At 51.1% G+C, this 17,599-nt stretch overlaps 1 protein-coding gene across 1 annotated transcript in view; it reads right to left on the minus strand.

The window, feature by feature from the left end:
• CRBN (cereblon) overlaps nt 1–17,599 on the minus strand; it is a 33,358-nt gene that overhangs the window by 9,879 nt on the left and 5,880 nt on the right. Inside the window, exons 4-10 of the mRNA XM_078610447.1 lie at nt 13,008–13,169; nt 10,981–11,131; nt 10,328–10,390; nt 9,794–9,878; nt 9,109–9,224; nt 8,235–8,296; nt 3,656–3,787 (exon numbers count right to left, since the gene is read on the minus strand). Of these exons, the coding sequence (XP_078466573.1) occupies nt 3,656–3,787; nt 8,235–8,296; nt 9,109–9,224; nt 9,794–9,878; nt 10,328–10,390; nt 10,981–11,131; nt 13,008–13,169 (771 nt within the window). The remainder of the gene's footprint in view (nt 1–3,655; nt 3,788–8,234; nt 8,297–9,108; nt 9,225–9,793; nt 9,879–10,327; nt 10,391–10,980; nt 11,132–13,007; nt 13,170–17,599) is intronic.

Here is a 17,599-nt window from a genome sequence, read left to right on the forward strand (position 1 = left end):
GAGCTGGAATTCATATTCAAAATCTGAAATAAACTGACACACTTGCAAACCAGATGTTCCATTCTCAGGGATTTTCTATATGAAATATTTTTTATCAAAATGTACAGACCGAGTCGACCCTCAACCAGGATTTGAACTCACAACCGTCGACTGTGAGCCACTCGCTCTGCTGCCCAGCCACCCGGCTGGCATGCCATTGCTGCTGCTGCGTAAGGGGATGAACAGGCAACACCGTTTCCATCCCAGTCTCGATGAAATCACCCAGACATCGATCTCACACTCAGAATGTGCTCTCCACCGCCCAGGCCTACAATCAGGAGCAGTGGCCACGTGACTCACACCAGGCCTCTTACCTCCTGACCCCATCGCAATTCACCCCACGGAGACATGGATATAATGGAGACTTCACGTGACAGATACATGTGTAGTGTCTTCAAAAATTACTCGCACCGACACGCTGTAACAATTCACCTGCTTACACTATAATTCACCTGTTCTCGCGCCTACAACTATCTGTACGGTCCCATACACTTGACTTCTCCCCGCTCTTATCTATTCTGCACCTCACTTATCCTGAACTCAGCAGCTCTGCACTCAGCCACTCTGCACTCAGCTACTCTGCACTCAGCCACTCTGCACTCAGCTACTCTACACTCAGCGACTCTGCACTCAGCCACTCTGCACTCAGCTACTCTACACTCAGCCACTTTGCACTCAGCCACTCTGCACTCAGCCACTCTGCTACTCTGCACTCAGCCACTCTGCACTCAGCCACTCTGCACTCAGCCACTCTGCACTCAGCCACTCTGTACTCAGCCACTCTGTACTCAGCTACTCTGCACTCAGCTACTCTGCACTCAGCCACTTTGCACTCAGCCACTCTGCACTCAGCCACTCTGCACTCAGCACTCAGCGACTCTGCACTCAGCCACTCTGTACTCAGCCACTCTGTACTCAGCTACTCTGCACTCAGCCACTCTGCACTCAGCTACTCTGCACTCAGCCACTCTGCACTCAGCCACTCTGCACTCAGCCACTCTGCACTCAGCCACTCTGCACTCAGCCACTCTGTACTCAGCTACTCTGCACTCAGCCACTCTGCACTTTGCACTCAGCCACTCTGCACTCCGCCACTCTGTACTCAGCTACTCTGCACTCAGCCACTCTGCACTCAGCCACTCTGCACTCAGCCACTCTGCACTCAGCTACTCTGCACTCAGCCACTCTGCACTCAGCCACTCTGCACTCAGCCACTCTGCACTCAGCTACCCTGCACTCAGCCACTCTGCACTCAGCCACTCTGCACTCAGCCACTCTGCACTCAGCCACTCTGCACTCAGCCACTCTGCACTCAGCCACTCTGCACTCAGCCACTCTGCACTCAGCTACCCTGCACTCAGCCACTGCACTCAGCCACTCTGCACTCAGCCACTCTGCACTCAGCCACTCTGCACTCAGCCACTCCGCACTCAGCCACTCCGCACTCAGCCACTCCGCACTCAGCCACTCCGCACTCAGCCACTCCGCACTCAGCCACTTTGCACTCAGCCACTCTGCACTCAGCGACTCTGCACTCAGCCACTCTGCACTCAGCGACTCTGCACTCAGCCACTCTGCACTCAGCCACTCTGCACTCAGCGACTCTGCACTCAGCGACTCTGCACTCAGCCACTCTGCACTCAGCCACTCTGCACTCAGCCACTCTGCACTCAGCTACTCTGCACTCAGCCACTCTGCACTCAGCCACTCTGCACTCAGCCACTTTGCACTCAGCCACTCTGCACTCAGCCACTCTGCACTCAGCCACTCTGGACTCAGCCACTCTGCACTCAGCTACTTTGCACTCAGCCACTCTGCACTCAGCGACTCTGGACTCAGCCACTCTGCACTCAGCCACTCTGCACTCAGCCACTGCACTCAGCGACTCTGCACTCAGCCACTCTGCACTCAGCGACTCTGCACTCAGCTACCCTGCACTCAGCTACCCTGCACTCAGCCACTCTGGACTCAGCCACTCTGCACTCAGCTACTTTGCACTCAGCCACTCTGCACTCAGCCACTCTGCACTCAGCCACTCTGCACTCAGCGACTCTGCACTCAGCTACCCTGCACTCAGCTACCCTGCACTCAGCCACTCTGGACTCAGCCACTCTGCACTCAGCTACTTTGCACTCAGCCACTCTGCACTCAGCCACTCTGCACTCAGCTACCCTGCACTCAGCCACTCTGCACTAAGCCACTCTGCACTCAGCCACTCTGCACTCAGCCACTCTGCACTCAGCCACTCTGCACTCAGCCACTTTGCACTCAGCCACTCTGGACTCAGCCACTCTGCACTCAGCCACATTGCACTCAGCCACTCTGCTCTTTGCACTCAGCCACTCTGCACTCAGCCACTCTGCACTCAGCCACTCTGCACTCAGCCACTCCGCACTCAGCCACTCCGCACTCAGCCACTCCGCACTCAGCCACTCTGCACTCAGCCACTCTGCACTCAGCTACCCTGCACTCAGCCACTTTGCACTCAGCCACTCTGGACTCAGCCACTCTGCACTCAGCCACTTTGCACTCAGCCACTCTGCACTTTGCACTCAGCCACTCTGCACTCAGCCACTCTGCACTCAGCCACTCTGCACTCAGCCACTCCGCACTCAGCCACTCCGCACTCAGCCACTCCGCACTCAGCCACTCCGCACTCAGCCACTCTGCACTCAGCCACTCTGCACTCAGCGACTCTGCACTCAGCCACTCTGCACTCAGCCACTCTGCACTCAGCTACCCTGCACTCAGCCACTTTGCACTCAGCCACTCTGGACTCAGCCACTCTGCACTCAGCCACTTTGCACTCAGCCACTCTGCACTTTGCACTCAGCCACTCTGCACTCAGCCACTATGCACTCAGCCACTCCGCACTCAGCCACTCCGCACTCAGCCACTCCGCACTCAGCCACTCCGCACTCAGCCACTCTGCACTCAGCCACTCTGCACTCAGCTACTCTGCACTCAGCCACTCTGCACTCAGCCACTCTGCACTCAGCCACTCCGCACTCAGCCACTCCGCATTCAGCCACTCTGCACTCAGCCACTCTGCACTCAGCCACTCTGCACTCAGCCACTCTGCACTCAGCCACTCTGCACTCAGCCACTCTGCACTCAGCCACTCTGCCACTCTGCACTCAACCACTCTGCACTCAGCCACTCTGCACTCAACCACTCTGCACTCAGCCACTCCGCACTCAGCCACTCCGCACTCAGCCACTCCGCACTCAGCCACTCTGCACTCAGCCACTCTGCACTCAGCGACTCTGCACTCAGCGACTCTGCACTAAGCCACTCCGCACTCAGCCACTCTGCACTCAGCCACTTTGCACTCAGCCACTCTGCACTTTGCACTCAGCCACTCTGCACTCAGCCACTCTGCACTCAGCCACTCTGCACTCAGCCACTCTGCACTCAGCCACTCTGCACTCAGCCACTCTGCACTCAGCCACTCTGCACTCAGCCACTCTGCACTCAGCCACTCTGCACTCAGCCACTCTGCACTCAGCCACTCTGCACTCAGCCACTCTGCACTCAGACACTCTGCATCTCCACCGCTGCCCTCACCTACGTGAGTGTGTGTGCGTGTGAGCGAGTGCGTGAGCGAGCGACGTACCCAGGGAACCAGCTGTACTCGGTGGAGGGGCGGCCGATGAGGTTGAGGCTGGACGCCTTGTGCACGGTGAGCGTCTCGTGCACGTAGCCGTGCGGGTTCACGTAGGCCGCCATCGGGCCGTACTGCGAGAGGCTGCAACACACACACAGCAGCAGCGGTGGCATCAGCCGCGGTGGCAGCAGCAGCGGCACGCTCTCAGTTTAACGAGCACGACGTCGTCGTCATCCATGGAGGAAAGCCTCGCCGGGTCTCGCGACTTTTACAGGAAGGTCCTCCTCTGGGCGTGTGGTCTTCTCACTTTAGTCGTCGTGAGATCGACGACTAAAGTGAGAACGCAAAGGGCTGGTGGCACCGCATCCTCGCCACACCGTAGCAGTCTGAGCAGGGACTCCGAACCCAGACTTAGCAACAACCCTGGGACAGTGTTGGGTGGTGGTGATGGGTTAACGACACATATTTACACGATCTAACCCAATAAACCTCTATGGATAATATTGGTCGCGAAAGCCTACATGTTAAACGAAATTATATTGTTTCAACACAATTGGAGCACTGCAAGTTTTGTAAGTTAGTTGTACATGGATACGCCAGTCAAGGTGCCCCTACGCTCCGTTACACATTTTGTAGCGCACATCACTGTTGTTGGCTTTGAGGCCGTGGTGTAAATTGCACTGGAAACTAGAAAAGTGCCGAACCAACTCAACGTGGTGGTTTACATTGCAGTGACTGGTGACGGGGCACAGTGACGGTGGACTCGCTCCGCTTGGGAACCCCCTTTAATGATGGGCAGCCGCTTGGATCCACACCCAGAACTGTCGGCGACACTAATCCCACACTCTCACCTCCCGTCCACCCCAATGTTCTCCTTTAGTTACGATTTGTTCACGGCATTCAAATTGCAATTTGTCGTGTGCTTCTGAAAAGGACCTGTGCATCATTCACACGTGGTGGCGGACAGATGGTGTTGGGCGGCCGTGCAGCGCCCACGTCGGATCACCGAGGCGGCACTGCTGAGATCCGGGCTTTGGTAGTCAGTCACCCGCGATTAAAATCTGGGGTTTCAATTGTAGCGAGTTTAATGGACAATTACCAATGACGACACAAAAAACAAACTTTTAAATTATATTCTTCACTTAACTGAGCAAAGCCCAAAGAATAATACAATTTTTTTCTATACTGCACCATTCATATAAATTGCATCTCAACACGAGGCAGAATTTGGAATACGGCAGTTTTTGCACAGAAGGGATAGGAGAGGCCTAGCGGACACCCAGGACTGGATCAAACCGATTTGATAGTTCGTGCTGTGAACCCGGGTGCCTTAGGCCGTAGCGCACGTACACGCACGCTCATCGACTTGTTGGCACACACATGCACCGAGCACTCTTCAACAACCACGGGAATAAAAGCCACGCTCGACGAATTAATGCGTCACGCACAGGAGCCTGTGCGGTGCGCCCTCTAATAGGCACGTCCAACAATCGCAGGTAACGCTGGTAATGAGATTGGTGGTTCAGGCTCAAGGAGGCAATGAATCATATTCCGTGCAAACTGTGCTTTTTTAAAGTTAAGATTGCTGCGAGTTCTTACCTATGGGCATTGATTGAAAACTGAATTATTGTTTGTACTTAAATATATTTGATCTTAGGCCACAGCATAGATGTATTTATTTATTCAGGACGAAAAATTATGAATGCACGGCAATTTTAAAGACACGTCTCAGGCTTTCATCTCTACAAGCGCATTCCATGCGTGACTGCAAATGGCCTTCAAAGCCTCGTGCATTCATTTTCGTTTTTAATCTCTTGGCCAGATCCGGCGGAGGAAAACCCCTCCATTCCCCTCCCCCGCCCCCTAAATTATTCATTCACACGAGCTCCAACCGTCTCTTCATGCGCTCTTAAATCCCTGCGTGCACGATGCCCGTGCATGCCTGTCGCCCATTCAGGGTGGATATTGGCTACTGCAAGCTGCACGGCAAGTGCCACCGTTTCTTTTCAGAAACAATGCGAAGCGACCAATATCATGGTTCGGCATTACAGCCGGGCTGCGGTGATGGCTAAGCACGTGGCTGCCTGTAATGCAGCACTGTGGAGACGGCTGCGAGGGTTGGTGGATCGCACACAAATGTTGTGAAACTCCTTTCCCGTGACGGGGGAGGTGCCGTATCCTGGAAGGCGCCAGCAGGCGTCCCAGTCTATCACGGGGGCCGAGCGTGACGTCAGCGGCACGGCTCGGGTCTCGCTGTTGAAAAACAACAACCTGGCGCCATTCCTGAGGCACGCCAAGCAAAGACGTAAAGAGCAGATAACGCTCAAACCTTCAAGCGCGGCGGGGAACGCATCCGCCGTCCTGGCACCCATCGGCACCTCACAGTGCAAGAGAGTCCGAATGATCCACCAACTCCATCCCCAAAGTGCTGGATTAGAGGAATGCGCCACCGCGCCCAGACACCCGACAGTTTTCTGTGGGCACTCCGGTTTCCTCTCACAAGCCAAGAAATAAACCCCACTAACACTTAAGTCGAATCTAATCTTCACTCAAGATGCTCTATAACTCCACTGGCTTCCCGTTTAATACCTGACGCTCGAATTTAAATCTCTCCAGGGCCTCGTCCCACCCCACCTCAACTCTTCATTCCCAATCTTCTCTCTGTCCTTCCTTCTCTCTGTGGCCAATCTTGTTTTCGATCCTTCTCTCTCCTTGCAGCCATCCACTGGAATAAACTCCCCCTGTGCATTGAGCAGCACTGCCCATAGACACAACACTGCCCATAGACTCACCACTGCCCATAGACTCAACACTGCACCATAGACTCAACACTGCACCATAGACTCAACACTGCCCATAGACTCAACACTGCCCATAGACTCAACACTTCCCATAGACTCAACACTGCCCATAGACTCACCACTTCCCATAGACTCAACACTGCACCATAGACTCAACACTGCACCATAGACTCAACACTTCCCATAGACTCAACACTTCCCATAGACTCAACACTGCCCATAGATTCAATACTGTCCATAGACTCAACACTGCCCATAGACTCAACACTTCCCATAGACTCAACACTGCCCATAGACTCACCACTTCCCATAGACTCAACACTGCACCATAGACTCAACACTGCACCATAGACTCAACACTTCCCATAGACTCAACACTTCCCATAGACTCAATACTGCCCATAGATTCAATACTGTCCATAGACTCAACACTGCCCATAGACTCAACACTGCCCATAGACTCAAAACTGCACCATATACTCAACAATGCCCATAGACTCAGCACTGCCCCTGTACATGAAGCAGTCCCCCTCCTTAACCTGCTTCCATTCCTCTCTTAAAGCCCCACCTCCTCTCTATTCCCCATTCTCTTCCTCTTCCCTCCCCTCGTCCCTCCACTCCTTCCCATCCCTCCCCTACCCTTTCGTGATCCCTAAAGTTCCCTCTATCATGGTCACTCGTTCCTCAACCTTTGTAGCACGCCTCTGCCATCTGAATCATTCTATTCGGTCACTGTTTTCTAAACAACGGCAAGCACGTTGAATGAAGGCGCTCAAATATAAATATTAGATGAGATGAGAGGGGAGTGCAAGGATTGAGAAACGCGTGGCCGTGAATGTAATTGGTCAAACATCTTAATGCAGGACCCCTGCAAAGAGGAGCCTTGAGACTCAGCGAGGCTTTCCTGGAGATGTTTTTATAACCTGAGGCGACCAATTTACTGAACACAATTAATTCTGATGACCACACCTCATCGCTCTCAATGTACCCGTATAAAGGCACCGCAGCGTTCAAATGTTCCGCGGTTACGGAATGACTCCGTGCAGCGTGGTGAAAAGGACAACGATTACGTTAGAAAGCAGTCAGCAAGCGTACTGCCAGTTCGAAGCGGAGACTCCGTCAAACAACCACTGACAAAATAACCCCCCCCCACAATTTGCAGCGCTTTCTTTGGAGCTCTGATTCGTGCCATTTTTGGGCACACTATCACGATTCAGCAACATAAGAAGCAAACGAGATGAGGAGGGTGTGCCGCCCTGCGTGTTACCCTGTGTGTCACCCTGTGTGTCACCCTGTGTGTCACCCTGTGTGTCGCTCTGTGTGTCACCCTGTGTGTCGCCCTGCATGTCGCCCTGTGTGTCGCTCTGTGTGTCACCCTGCGTGTCACTCTGTGTGTGTCACTCTGTGTCTCACCCTGTGTCTCACCCTGTGTGTCACTCTGTGTCTCACCCTGTGTGTCACCCTGTGTGTCGCTCTGTGTGTCACCCTGTGTGTCGCCCTGCGTGTCGCCCTGTGTGTCGCTCTGTGTGTCGCTCTGTGTGTCACCCTGCGTGTCACTCTGTGTGTGTCACTCTGTGTCTCACCCTGTGTGTCACCCTGTGTGTCACTCTGTGTCTCACCCTGTGTGTCGCCCTGTGTGCCGTTCTGTGTGTCACCCTGCGTGTCGCTCTGTGTGTCACCCTGTGTGTCACTCTGTGTCTCACCCTGTGTGTCACCCTGTGTGTCGCTCTGTGTGTCACCCTGCGTGTCGCCCTGTGTGCTGTTCTGTGCGCGACGACGATGACAACCTGAATATTTCGCCCCGCATGGTGATTTCCATGTCACAGTTCCTGCAGCACAGCGACGTGCACTGGAACACACGAAGATAAGCGCTCGTTACAAAACTATCGCAAACTTCAAACAGGACCAACAGCTTCTTGGTTCTTTCGGTAAAGTCACGTAGAAGGGAAGTAATAAAATAATAAAAATAAAACATAATAAAACAATTCTCACGACGTTTCGGCCACAACGCAAGCAGCCGTCCTCAGGCGAAGAATGAAACACCACCAAGCTTGGAGCGTATATTTAAGCTGGGTTAAAGGGGGGGAGGTGGGAAGAAGAGCGCCTAGACAAAGTAATTTGCATATCAAGAGGAATTCAGCATATGGAAAATGCGTAGGAGGTGGGCGGGGGGGGGGTTCCAAATCAATACTATGCCCGTGCATTATGCAGGATTAGCAGCATCAAAGGGGGGGGGGGGGAAGGGGGGTAGCATTAACAAAGGAAAGGAATGTTAATAGTATGTAGCTGCAGTTACTAAACAACCACGTAAAAAAAAAACTAAAGTATAAACTGCATAACCAACTAAAGTATAAACTACATAGCATCATCAGTATACTTACTATACTCTACAATAAGCTGAGTTACTAACAGTAAGTAATACATAAAAAATTCTACGTTGTAAAAAATTATATAATATGCTTCCATCTAAACTTTATTCTCTTACATCAACAGCCTCAACAAAGTACAAACGCTATGGCATTCACATTTTCACTTCGTAGTATATATATCTATGTGTGTGGGTATTTTGACATCGCGCATGAAGGCCTGAGTGATGAAGCGACCAAATGCTACCGCCGCCGCGGGCCGCGCACTCCCCGGCGCGGTGCCCAGCGTGCCCACCTTCTCCAGGATGTCGAGCTCGCAGCGCAGCCTCTGCACGGCGCTGCCCACGGTGAGGAGGCTCAGGCGCACGTCGTTGTCTATGGGTAGACACGAGGCCACCCAGTAGGAGAAGTCTGTGCGGGGACACACGGCGTGTCACGCCATCGACGCGTTCACGTGGGCAACGCTCCCAAAACCAAGGGTGGCACAGTCGGGGTTTTTACAATCGGGTTTAATTGTCTTTTTATATTAAATCCGATCATCTGAGATTGGGAGAAATCCGGTTTAATTGGTTCTAATTGCAGAACCGCACTTCTCAACGATGGGCTTCATCCATTCCAAGCTAAGGAACTCACTGGCGCCCACAATTGTGGAGAAGCTCGTGTTCATCAAGACCAACCTGCCTGCCACATTTTACGACTATCCCGTGCCCGACGGCCCCGAGTATGATAGCAGCACCGACGAGGAAGCAGCCTAAGCCTTGGATCAGAGTTTCGTATTCATTAAACCAGGTTTTAATTCCCCGAAATCGGGTTTAATTGTATTAAAGAAAAAACCCGATGCCTGCCACTGGAAAAATCGGGTTTTTTCCACCCATGCCCAAAATGGCGCGACCACTTGCACGGAACGTCCCACCGCTCCCGGATGGACGGTTGTGGCCGCGAAACGAAAGGTGAAAAGGTGAGAGAGAGCGTTACAATACCTATGGCGTTGTCAGGCAGCGCTTTCTCCCTCAGCTTTCCGTACCACTCGCGCAGATGCCGCTTTATCTTCTCCATCAGAGTATCCTGTCGACAGGAACGACAACCGAGGGGGCACAAGGTACGGGGCGGGAAAAGCAAACAGGGCGGCACGAGTGTGCGCGCACTCAGGCCAAGCGGTGCCACCTAATCGCGCTGCGCAGAGTTAGGCTCAGTGCGTCGTGTCAAAAGTGAAAAAGTCAAATAGGAATTTGAGCCAGACTAGGATGTGTCAAATCGGACTGCCAAGTCAGTGTACCAGATAAAACTTCCAATTCTAGCCACAGGCTCGTAGGGGTTTGCAATTTAATTTCACGTGTTATTGTCAAATGTTGTGCTTTGACCAACGATGCAAACACGCCCTACTTCTGTGAACAATAGAATCACAGGGTATTTAACACCCACTTTACAGATGAGGACTCAACACTGTACTTTGGCCGATGCCAGAAGCAGAGGGCAGCGTTGACTGGGAGCAAAGGGAGAGGTTGGACACTCACGGCGTCGTACAGAGAGTAGACCCAGGGCGGCCACCACGTGAGGCTGGCGCAGTGAAACTTCCTCTGGAAAACAAGTTGGAAAAAATTACGCATACGCATGGATTATGTAATGCTGTCCATCACGCGTTTGTCCTTGGAAGTATGTAATTAGTGGTAGGCATGTGTGTGTGCACGGGTGTGGATTGTAAACATCGCCAATGGAAAGACAAAGGCGGTCGGGCGTGGTGCTGGTCACTCACCTACTCGTGTACCGTGCCGGCTTTCAAAGGTGCTCGCTAACAGCACTTGCTCCAACAGTCTGTTAAGGCTATACGGGAAATCTTTGTCTTTATATGTACGGCGGAACGGTGACGTAGTGGTTGGCACACTGCACTATGAATCCAAAAGTCCGAGTTCAATTCCAACTCACGGCCAACCTCAGCGAGGAATATTCTAACCGGCCCTAGGCCTCCCCGAGGTCCACTCAATGAGAACCTGGTGCTGTGTCTAAACATCAGCACTGGGGAGACAGTGGCAGCCAGGCATTGCATCGGCCACATCACCCCCTCGTGCGCCGTGGCGGCCTTAGTGGGTGCTACTCGCTAACAGCACTCGCTCCGATGGCGGCGTGTGTAGGCTACACGGGGGACCTTTGTCTTTGTGCGCAGGTCCACCTTGTGGTAGCGCCGCCAGTATTGGGGCGAGGCGGACGGTCCGGCAGGCGGCGAGGGAGGCAGCTGGCGGCAGAGCGACGCGCACCGGGCGCCCTCCAGTGGCGAGAGCATCGTCTTCTCAGCCAGGATCTGTACCTTGGCCACCTTGTTGCTGTACACGGGAGGGGGGGAGGGGGGAAGGGGGTAAGAGCCATAAGACAGAAAGTGAATGTATTATTTCTGTGTACACATTTGATGTCCATCTGTTATACATTTGTTAACAGATTGGGCATACTCGACATGGAATATCCCAACTCTTTAGAACCCCCCTTTGGTTAGACGCTCCATTGGTTGAACCCATGACGTCACTTCTGATCTGACCGTATAAAAGGGACGCCAGGAGAAGTGCCAGGCAGGAGCGAGTGGACAGTCTTTGACCACCATGTGATAACGTGATAAAGTACGTTGACAGGCGAGATATAACTTGGGAAATCGTTCGTCAGACTTATTGCTCCCACAGGTTAAGGCGTAGCTTATTTTTGGTACAAGAAAGCTGCGCCTACAAGGGGGTCAGGGCCGAATGAACTCAAAGACATTTTCAAGCCTCCGTCAGGGTCCATCGTGCTTAGGGGGTTCCAAAACACAGGGGTTTCTCAACCTGATCTGTGGACGCCCGGGGGAAATGCAGTGAAGATGAGGTGGGTTCCGTGAAATACTGTGACTAGATAAACAGGAAATGTCCAGAGGGAATCACAACCAAGATGTCGTCATCATGGACAAAGCCGTTGATGCCACCACTGCCTCTGTCCCCCCAGTGGTATGAAAGGGGGAGGCGCAGTTATGTGGTGGGGTAAAGTGGGGGTACTTTTACCTCTTCTATGATGTCTGACCAGAGGAGATATCTGGAATAGTCGGCCAAAAAATACCAACAAGTCAGGCTCTCAGGAGCTCCCTCGAGTGGAGGCTCTTCTGCCAGCAGGTGCGTGAGCAGGGCTGCCCTTCTGCCTTTGTTGTGCATCGAATCCGTGAACCGCGCTGAAACCATCAAACTCTAGGCAAGCGTCAACAGGTTCAAGACCCAGGGAGCCACAACGGGGCTCGGACCTTGGAGCTCGGAGGTTACTCGGTTTGTAACCCAGGTTCTGCCGTTCATAGAGTAGCGCAGTTTGCTGCGTGATGGTGTCATTGACACACGTACCGATTGTGACAATCACACGCACACTTAACCAGCTAGCCTCCGATTATGCAGCTGCTGGGTTCTAGTTCCCTTCATCCTGTCACGACGATATTGTCGGGTGTCATTGCCAAATGCTGCTCTAGGGAACTGACATGATGAATTACACAGTAGGTAAAACTATATATAGGATGTATATTTTCTTTACTGTCACCAAAGGTAAAGGAAGAAGATGTTGACATTTCAACCGACTGGGTTTAATGAGGAAACATAGAGGCATGAATTGCAGAGATATTCACGGGAATTGAAGAGGAATTGCTCTGAGAAGGGAGTCAAACCAATAGATTTTTCGCTTTGGTTCAGGTAAACTGAAAACCGATTGAAACAGTTATGGCGATAGCTGGATGAAAGTGACTGAGTGCTGGATGATAGTGAGTGTGGTGGATGACTTAATGAATTACCGGCTGATAAGGAGTGACGGATGGATGGATGCTGACTGATGAGGAGTGACGGATGGATGCTGACTGATGAGGAGTGACGGATGGATGGATGCTGACTGATGAGGAGTGACGGATGGATGCTGACTGATGAGGAGTGACGGATGGATGGATGCTGACTGATGAGGAGTGACGGATGGATGGATGCTGACTGATGAGTGACGGATGGATGGATGCTGACTGATGAGGAGTGACGGATGGATGGATGCTGACTGATGAGTGACGGATGGATGGATGCTGACTGATGAGTGACGGATGGATGGAAGCTGACTGATGAGTGACGGATGGATGGAAGCTGACTGATGAGGAGTGACAGATGGATGCTGACTGATGAGGAGCGAACGCTGGATGATCGAATGAGCGCTGTGCGGGCGTACCCGTCCACCTGTGTGCGGACCTCGATGACCCGGAAGCGCTGGCGCCCCACGGCCTTCAGCTTGACGGACTCGACGCCGTGCTCCGACTCTACGCTGCACTGCACGATCTCCGCCGTCGTGCCCAGCTCCGATGCCACAGGCTGCCCCGACGTGGGCTCCAGGCTGCGCAAACACAGATGCACGCACGCTCAGCCGTACACATCGGCGGTGATTGTGACGCTCCGCCGCACGATATTCGCTCACGGCGGCAAATTCCCCCTCCAAGCTCTGCTGTCCTGTATGTGCGACGGTGTAATTGGCCGGTTAATGAGCGTTTACGTGTGGGAGGAAACCAGAACATCCGGAGAAAACCAACGTTTGCGGGGGGCAACAGTCTATCCCACACAGACGGAACAGGTGGAGTCATCGTTTTCCGTGCCGCCTTCTCCCGGCGAGCCGAGTGTACGGCACCTCGGTGCCCATTTGCGCGACCCACGGGGGCTCGCTGCCTCCGAGGCGCTGGACGGCGGGCCACGTGCGTAGCCACCGCCGTACACATAAGGGGTCGCCCCCTCTCCTGTGATGTGATGAACCATCACGATTCCGGGTTGTGGTTTCACTTAGGAAGCCATTATTTTTTGTACTAATTTGTACCGTTTCATTTTTTGCTTGTCAATTACATTCTGTTCTGCTTGTTTGCACTCCTTTGTGCCATTTGCATGTAATATGCACATTCTTTCCCTGTCTCTTTACAGCCTGACGTCCTCTCTCAAAGACGTCAGCTCTCTCCGTGATATTTACTCAACGACCTTGCTTTTAGATACTCCTCCCAATTGCATCCAATTCTTAAAATATCCGATGCAACTTAAATAGCCGTCTTCCCCGGCTTCTTGTACCTATAACTTTCCCAGTCAAAACTTGACATTCAGTCTCTCGTTTTCTCATTACATGTCCAAGAAATCGAACTTGCCTTTTTGTATTTTTTTCATTCATTTTATTTTTGAATCTGCTATCCATAATGCATTTCCGTCACTCAACTTGTTTGTCCATGAAATTTTTTACATCCATACAGGGGAACATACCCTTATATGTAACACTTCAGTATTCTAATTCTTGTTGTCATTAATAATTGGTTACTTTCAATACATTATTGACAACATTGTAGATAATACGTTATTACATGCATGGTTGTGTGCTTGTATCTCGAGTGTGAGAATAAACTGTAATTGGTCACATGGGAGAGTGTTGTTCATGAGTGCCCAGTGAAACTGGTACGGCAGCAACGGTGTGGCCATAACCACACCTCCCTTTGTCCCACCAGAGACGATGTGGTCATGCCACTGGGTACTCATTTTAGGCTGAAATGATCCAGAAAAATCTCAAAACAGTCGTTAGCATCGTTGGGGAGAATATAAGTAACGAAATAGATCAGAAGCCAATAGGCCTCTTTTATACAGTGGCTCAAAAGTCAGGACACACAGGGTTATTTCATTTATTTTAACACGGGCATGCTGTGGGTAATTGGTACAAACGGCAATTTTTGATTGTGTATATTAGTCCAAAACTCAGAGACAACCTAAGGGGAAACCTGGAAATTCTAAGTATAGCAGCATCAACACCCACTCTGGGGTGGAAGGCTGCACCGTCAAGCCCCTTATTCAAAGTTAATTTGTAAATTCCAGCTTTTATCTCTCATCGACTTTCCCTATTCTACTAGACAAAGCAATGAAAGCCTCATGCATTAAATTAGCTTTAATCTTTCAATGTTTGCTTTAATGGTATAAATATCAGGAGATGTTTATTAATTTGGTTGGGTAGGTGGATAATTTTGCATTGCAGGTGATATAGTGGCCATAAGCTATTATATATGAAGACATTTATAATGTTTTCGTAATTTTAATAGGTTTTATTTTTGTTATAAATCCAAAGTGAACTATCGGCATCAGTGTCTTGGGACAACAAATTCCAAAGGGCAACGCTCACGGCAAGCAGGGTGCATCACATTTTATCAAGAGGACGGCTTACGGCAGACGATGTCACAGAATCACGTCGGAAATCGCTTCAATTAGGGTTCTTATCCACACCACGTGATTAACAATAATTGAGTACATATGCTATATTCGCTATTCTGACAGCGCGAGGCTATGACGAAGGAGGGCATTACGGTTCACACAGTCCACAGCAGTTTCATAGTGGGAGGCGATGTCACTGTCTGTCATCCCAACGGAGACATTTGCCGGAATTTTTTTCAAATGTGGAAAATCTTGACCATGACGTCGGCACACAATGGCCTCCGCTTCTCAAAGCGAGTAGCGGGACCTGCAGCGTCGCCCGCGGCCTGCCACGCTCGAGCCACGAGCCCCGCAAAGAACGACGACCGCTGGGCAATGTCACCCCAACGAGCGACGATCGCTGGCCCACGTCGCGCCAACGAGCGACGATCGCTGGCCCAAGTCGCGTCAACGAGCGACGATCGCGTGACCGCTGGGCCGTGTCACCGCCACCCCGAGCGATGCAAGTTCGCACGGCACGTCCCCCGAGGAGCACTCGTCCAAAGGAACTAAATCGTACGTTTGGTTCACAGGTCACATTTGCCAAAGGGTAAATGGAGATCAAATTCAACCCGATGGGTTTTTGTGCAGTCATTGGTGACTGTGGTAAGGACCATCAACTTTCCATACTTGAAAACATGATTTAATCAAAGATGAGTGGATTGACCCCAGGATGAGTGGAGGGATTCCAGCCGAGGGATTCCAGCCGAGGGATTGCAGTCGATGATCTCAGCAGCGTTGGTTTGGAGTGTTGATGAACAGTCTGTTCATCATCGCTATCTCCCATGTTCTATTCGCTGCTCGATTAATGTATTCTCACATCGCAGCTGGGCCCGTGATACCACGATCCATTTCGTTGTGCGATCTTCTGAAATAATTTATATAAGTGTGACAAGAGGCTAATGTTCCTGTAATTCTTTAAACATGTCTCCCTTTTTGAACAGAAGCATCATCTTTTAATGCAAGCATTTGGTCAATTCGGCTGATCTTTTTGATCCAACAGCTGGTTCCGCTGCTTTGATTATAATATCCAGATTTGTTCCATCTGGTCTGGGAATCAAAGTAAGTAAAGATGTCTGGAAAGAGGCGATTAAGTGTAAGTGATAGCAGAAATATATTCTAAAGCATTTATCTTGATATCACAACTTATCTCGAGTATTCTAAATTATTCATCATAAAACGATAGATTTCCCGCAAACACGTGCTTAAAAGAGGTTTTCTGCATTCTTAAGTGTTATATTATTATGTCTTGGGGTCACATTTTTATCCCGTCGGAATGCATCTCCAATGATCTAATGGAAGCCAATGGGCAAATAAGGTTCCATATTCGGAATATTGCTTCATGGACAACTTTTCAGGAACGTTTCGGTTCCATATACCGATGAATGCCCGTCGAGTCAAACAACGCCCGCGACCCTCCACAGTGTGTATAGCCCCTCAGCCAGCAGTGGATTTACACGCACATCGTCTTAATATGTTCATTAGAAGGGCTGAGACCCATATTGAGAACTGTGTTTAATCGTTTAATCACCAACTGAGATTTTGAATAAACAACTGCGATACTCACTTTTATTACTAAAGCTACGCAGTATTTGTTCTCTCGCTTGGCAATGCACCCCTCAAGCGTACGGCCAAATCGGTTGAAGCGGAAGCACAATGGCTGTGCAATCGCTGCTTCACCACCGAGCGAAACGTATAATTACCCAGGGCTCGGAGAGGCGTACCCAGGTATCTTTACGATTCATAGTTTGTTGCTAATGCCCGAGACACGGGGAGCCACACGGAGGAAGGCACCGTGCATAATCCGCCCGTTGTTAATACGAGTCTCCAATATGAAATTTAATTATCTTAACAATGAAAATTGTTATCCTCTTAAATCTGTATAAGCCGAGGTTTTGCACCAAATTTCCATTCATGCCAGTGCATTTAGCTAGCGCGATGAATAATATGCAGCTCCGGTCGCTATTCATGAGCGAGGCGTGCCCTCTGCAACCCGCCGCTGACTCATTCATCTTCCCGTCGCGAAGCAGGCGGGGGATCGCTGCTCTTCGCATTGCCTCCTCGTAAGCGCCGTTATCATCACGGGCAGTGACATTTACAATGTTCTGACCCCACGTATCAAACTGTGGAAGAACAAAAATAAACCCCCGTTAAATACTGAGCTCAACTTGACTTAGCTAACACTAAACGGACCCTTCTCTACCATCATGCGCTGTTGGCAAGGTTGTTGAATGCGTGCGTTCCATTTCAATGTACACAACAGAAACACGAACTTTCCTGCTGGAAAAAAACAACTAATAACGCCCACTGCAATTTCCACACAGTATTTAGGGCTCGTTTTTTAACGCTTTTCAACAAAGGTTGAACGCTTGAATGCATTAGTTCCATCCGTCCGTCTAGAACGAGGGGTTACAACAGCTCTTGTAAACATGACACGGCCCGAGCAGAAGCGCGCTCGCCGCTTGTCACAGAGGTTCGCGGTGTGAAGGCAGCAGCCGCCCCAGTTACTCCTGCGGTGTGTCGTAACCACAATCACGCTAGGAGCTGTCCACTTCACGATGA

This window comes from Lampetra planeri, chromosome 34, assembly GCF_965212315.1.
Source record: "Lampetra planeri chromosome 34, kcLamPlan1.2.h2, whole genome shotgun sequence".
Taxonomy (NCBI): Eukaryota; Metazoa; Chordata; class Hyperoartia; order Petromyzontiformes; family Petromyzontidae; genus Lampetra; species Lampetra planeri.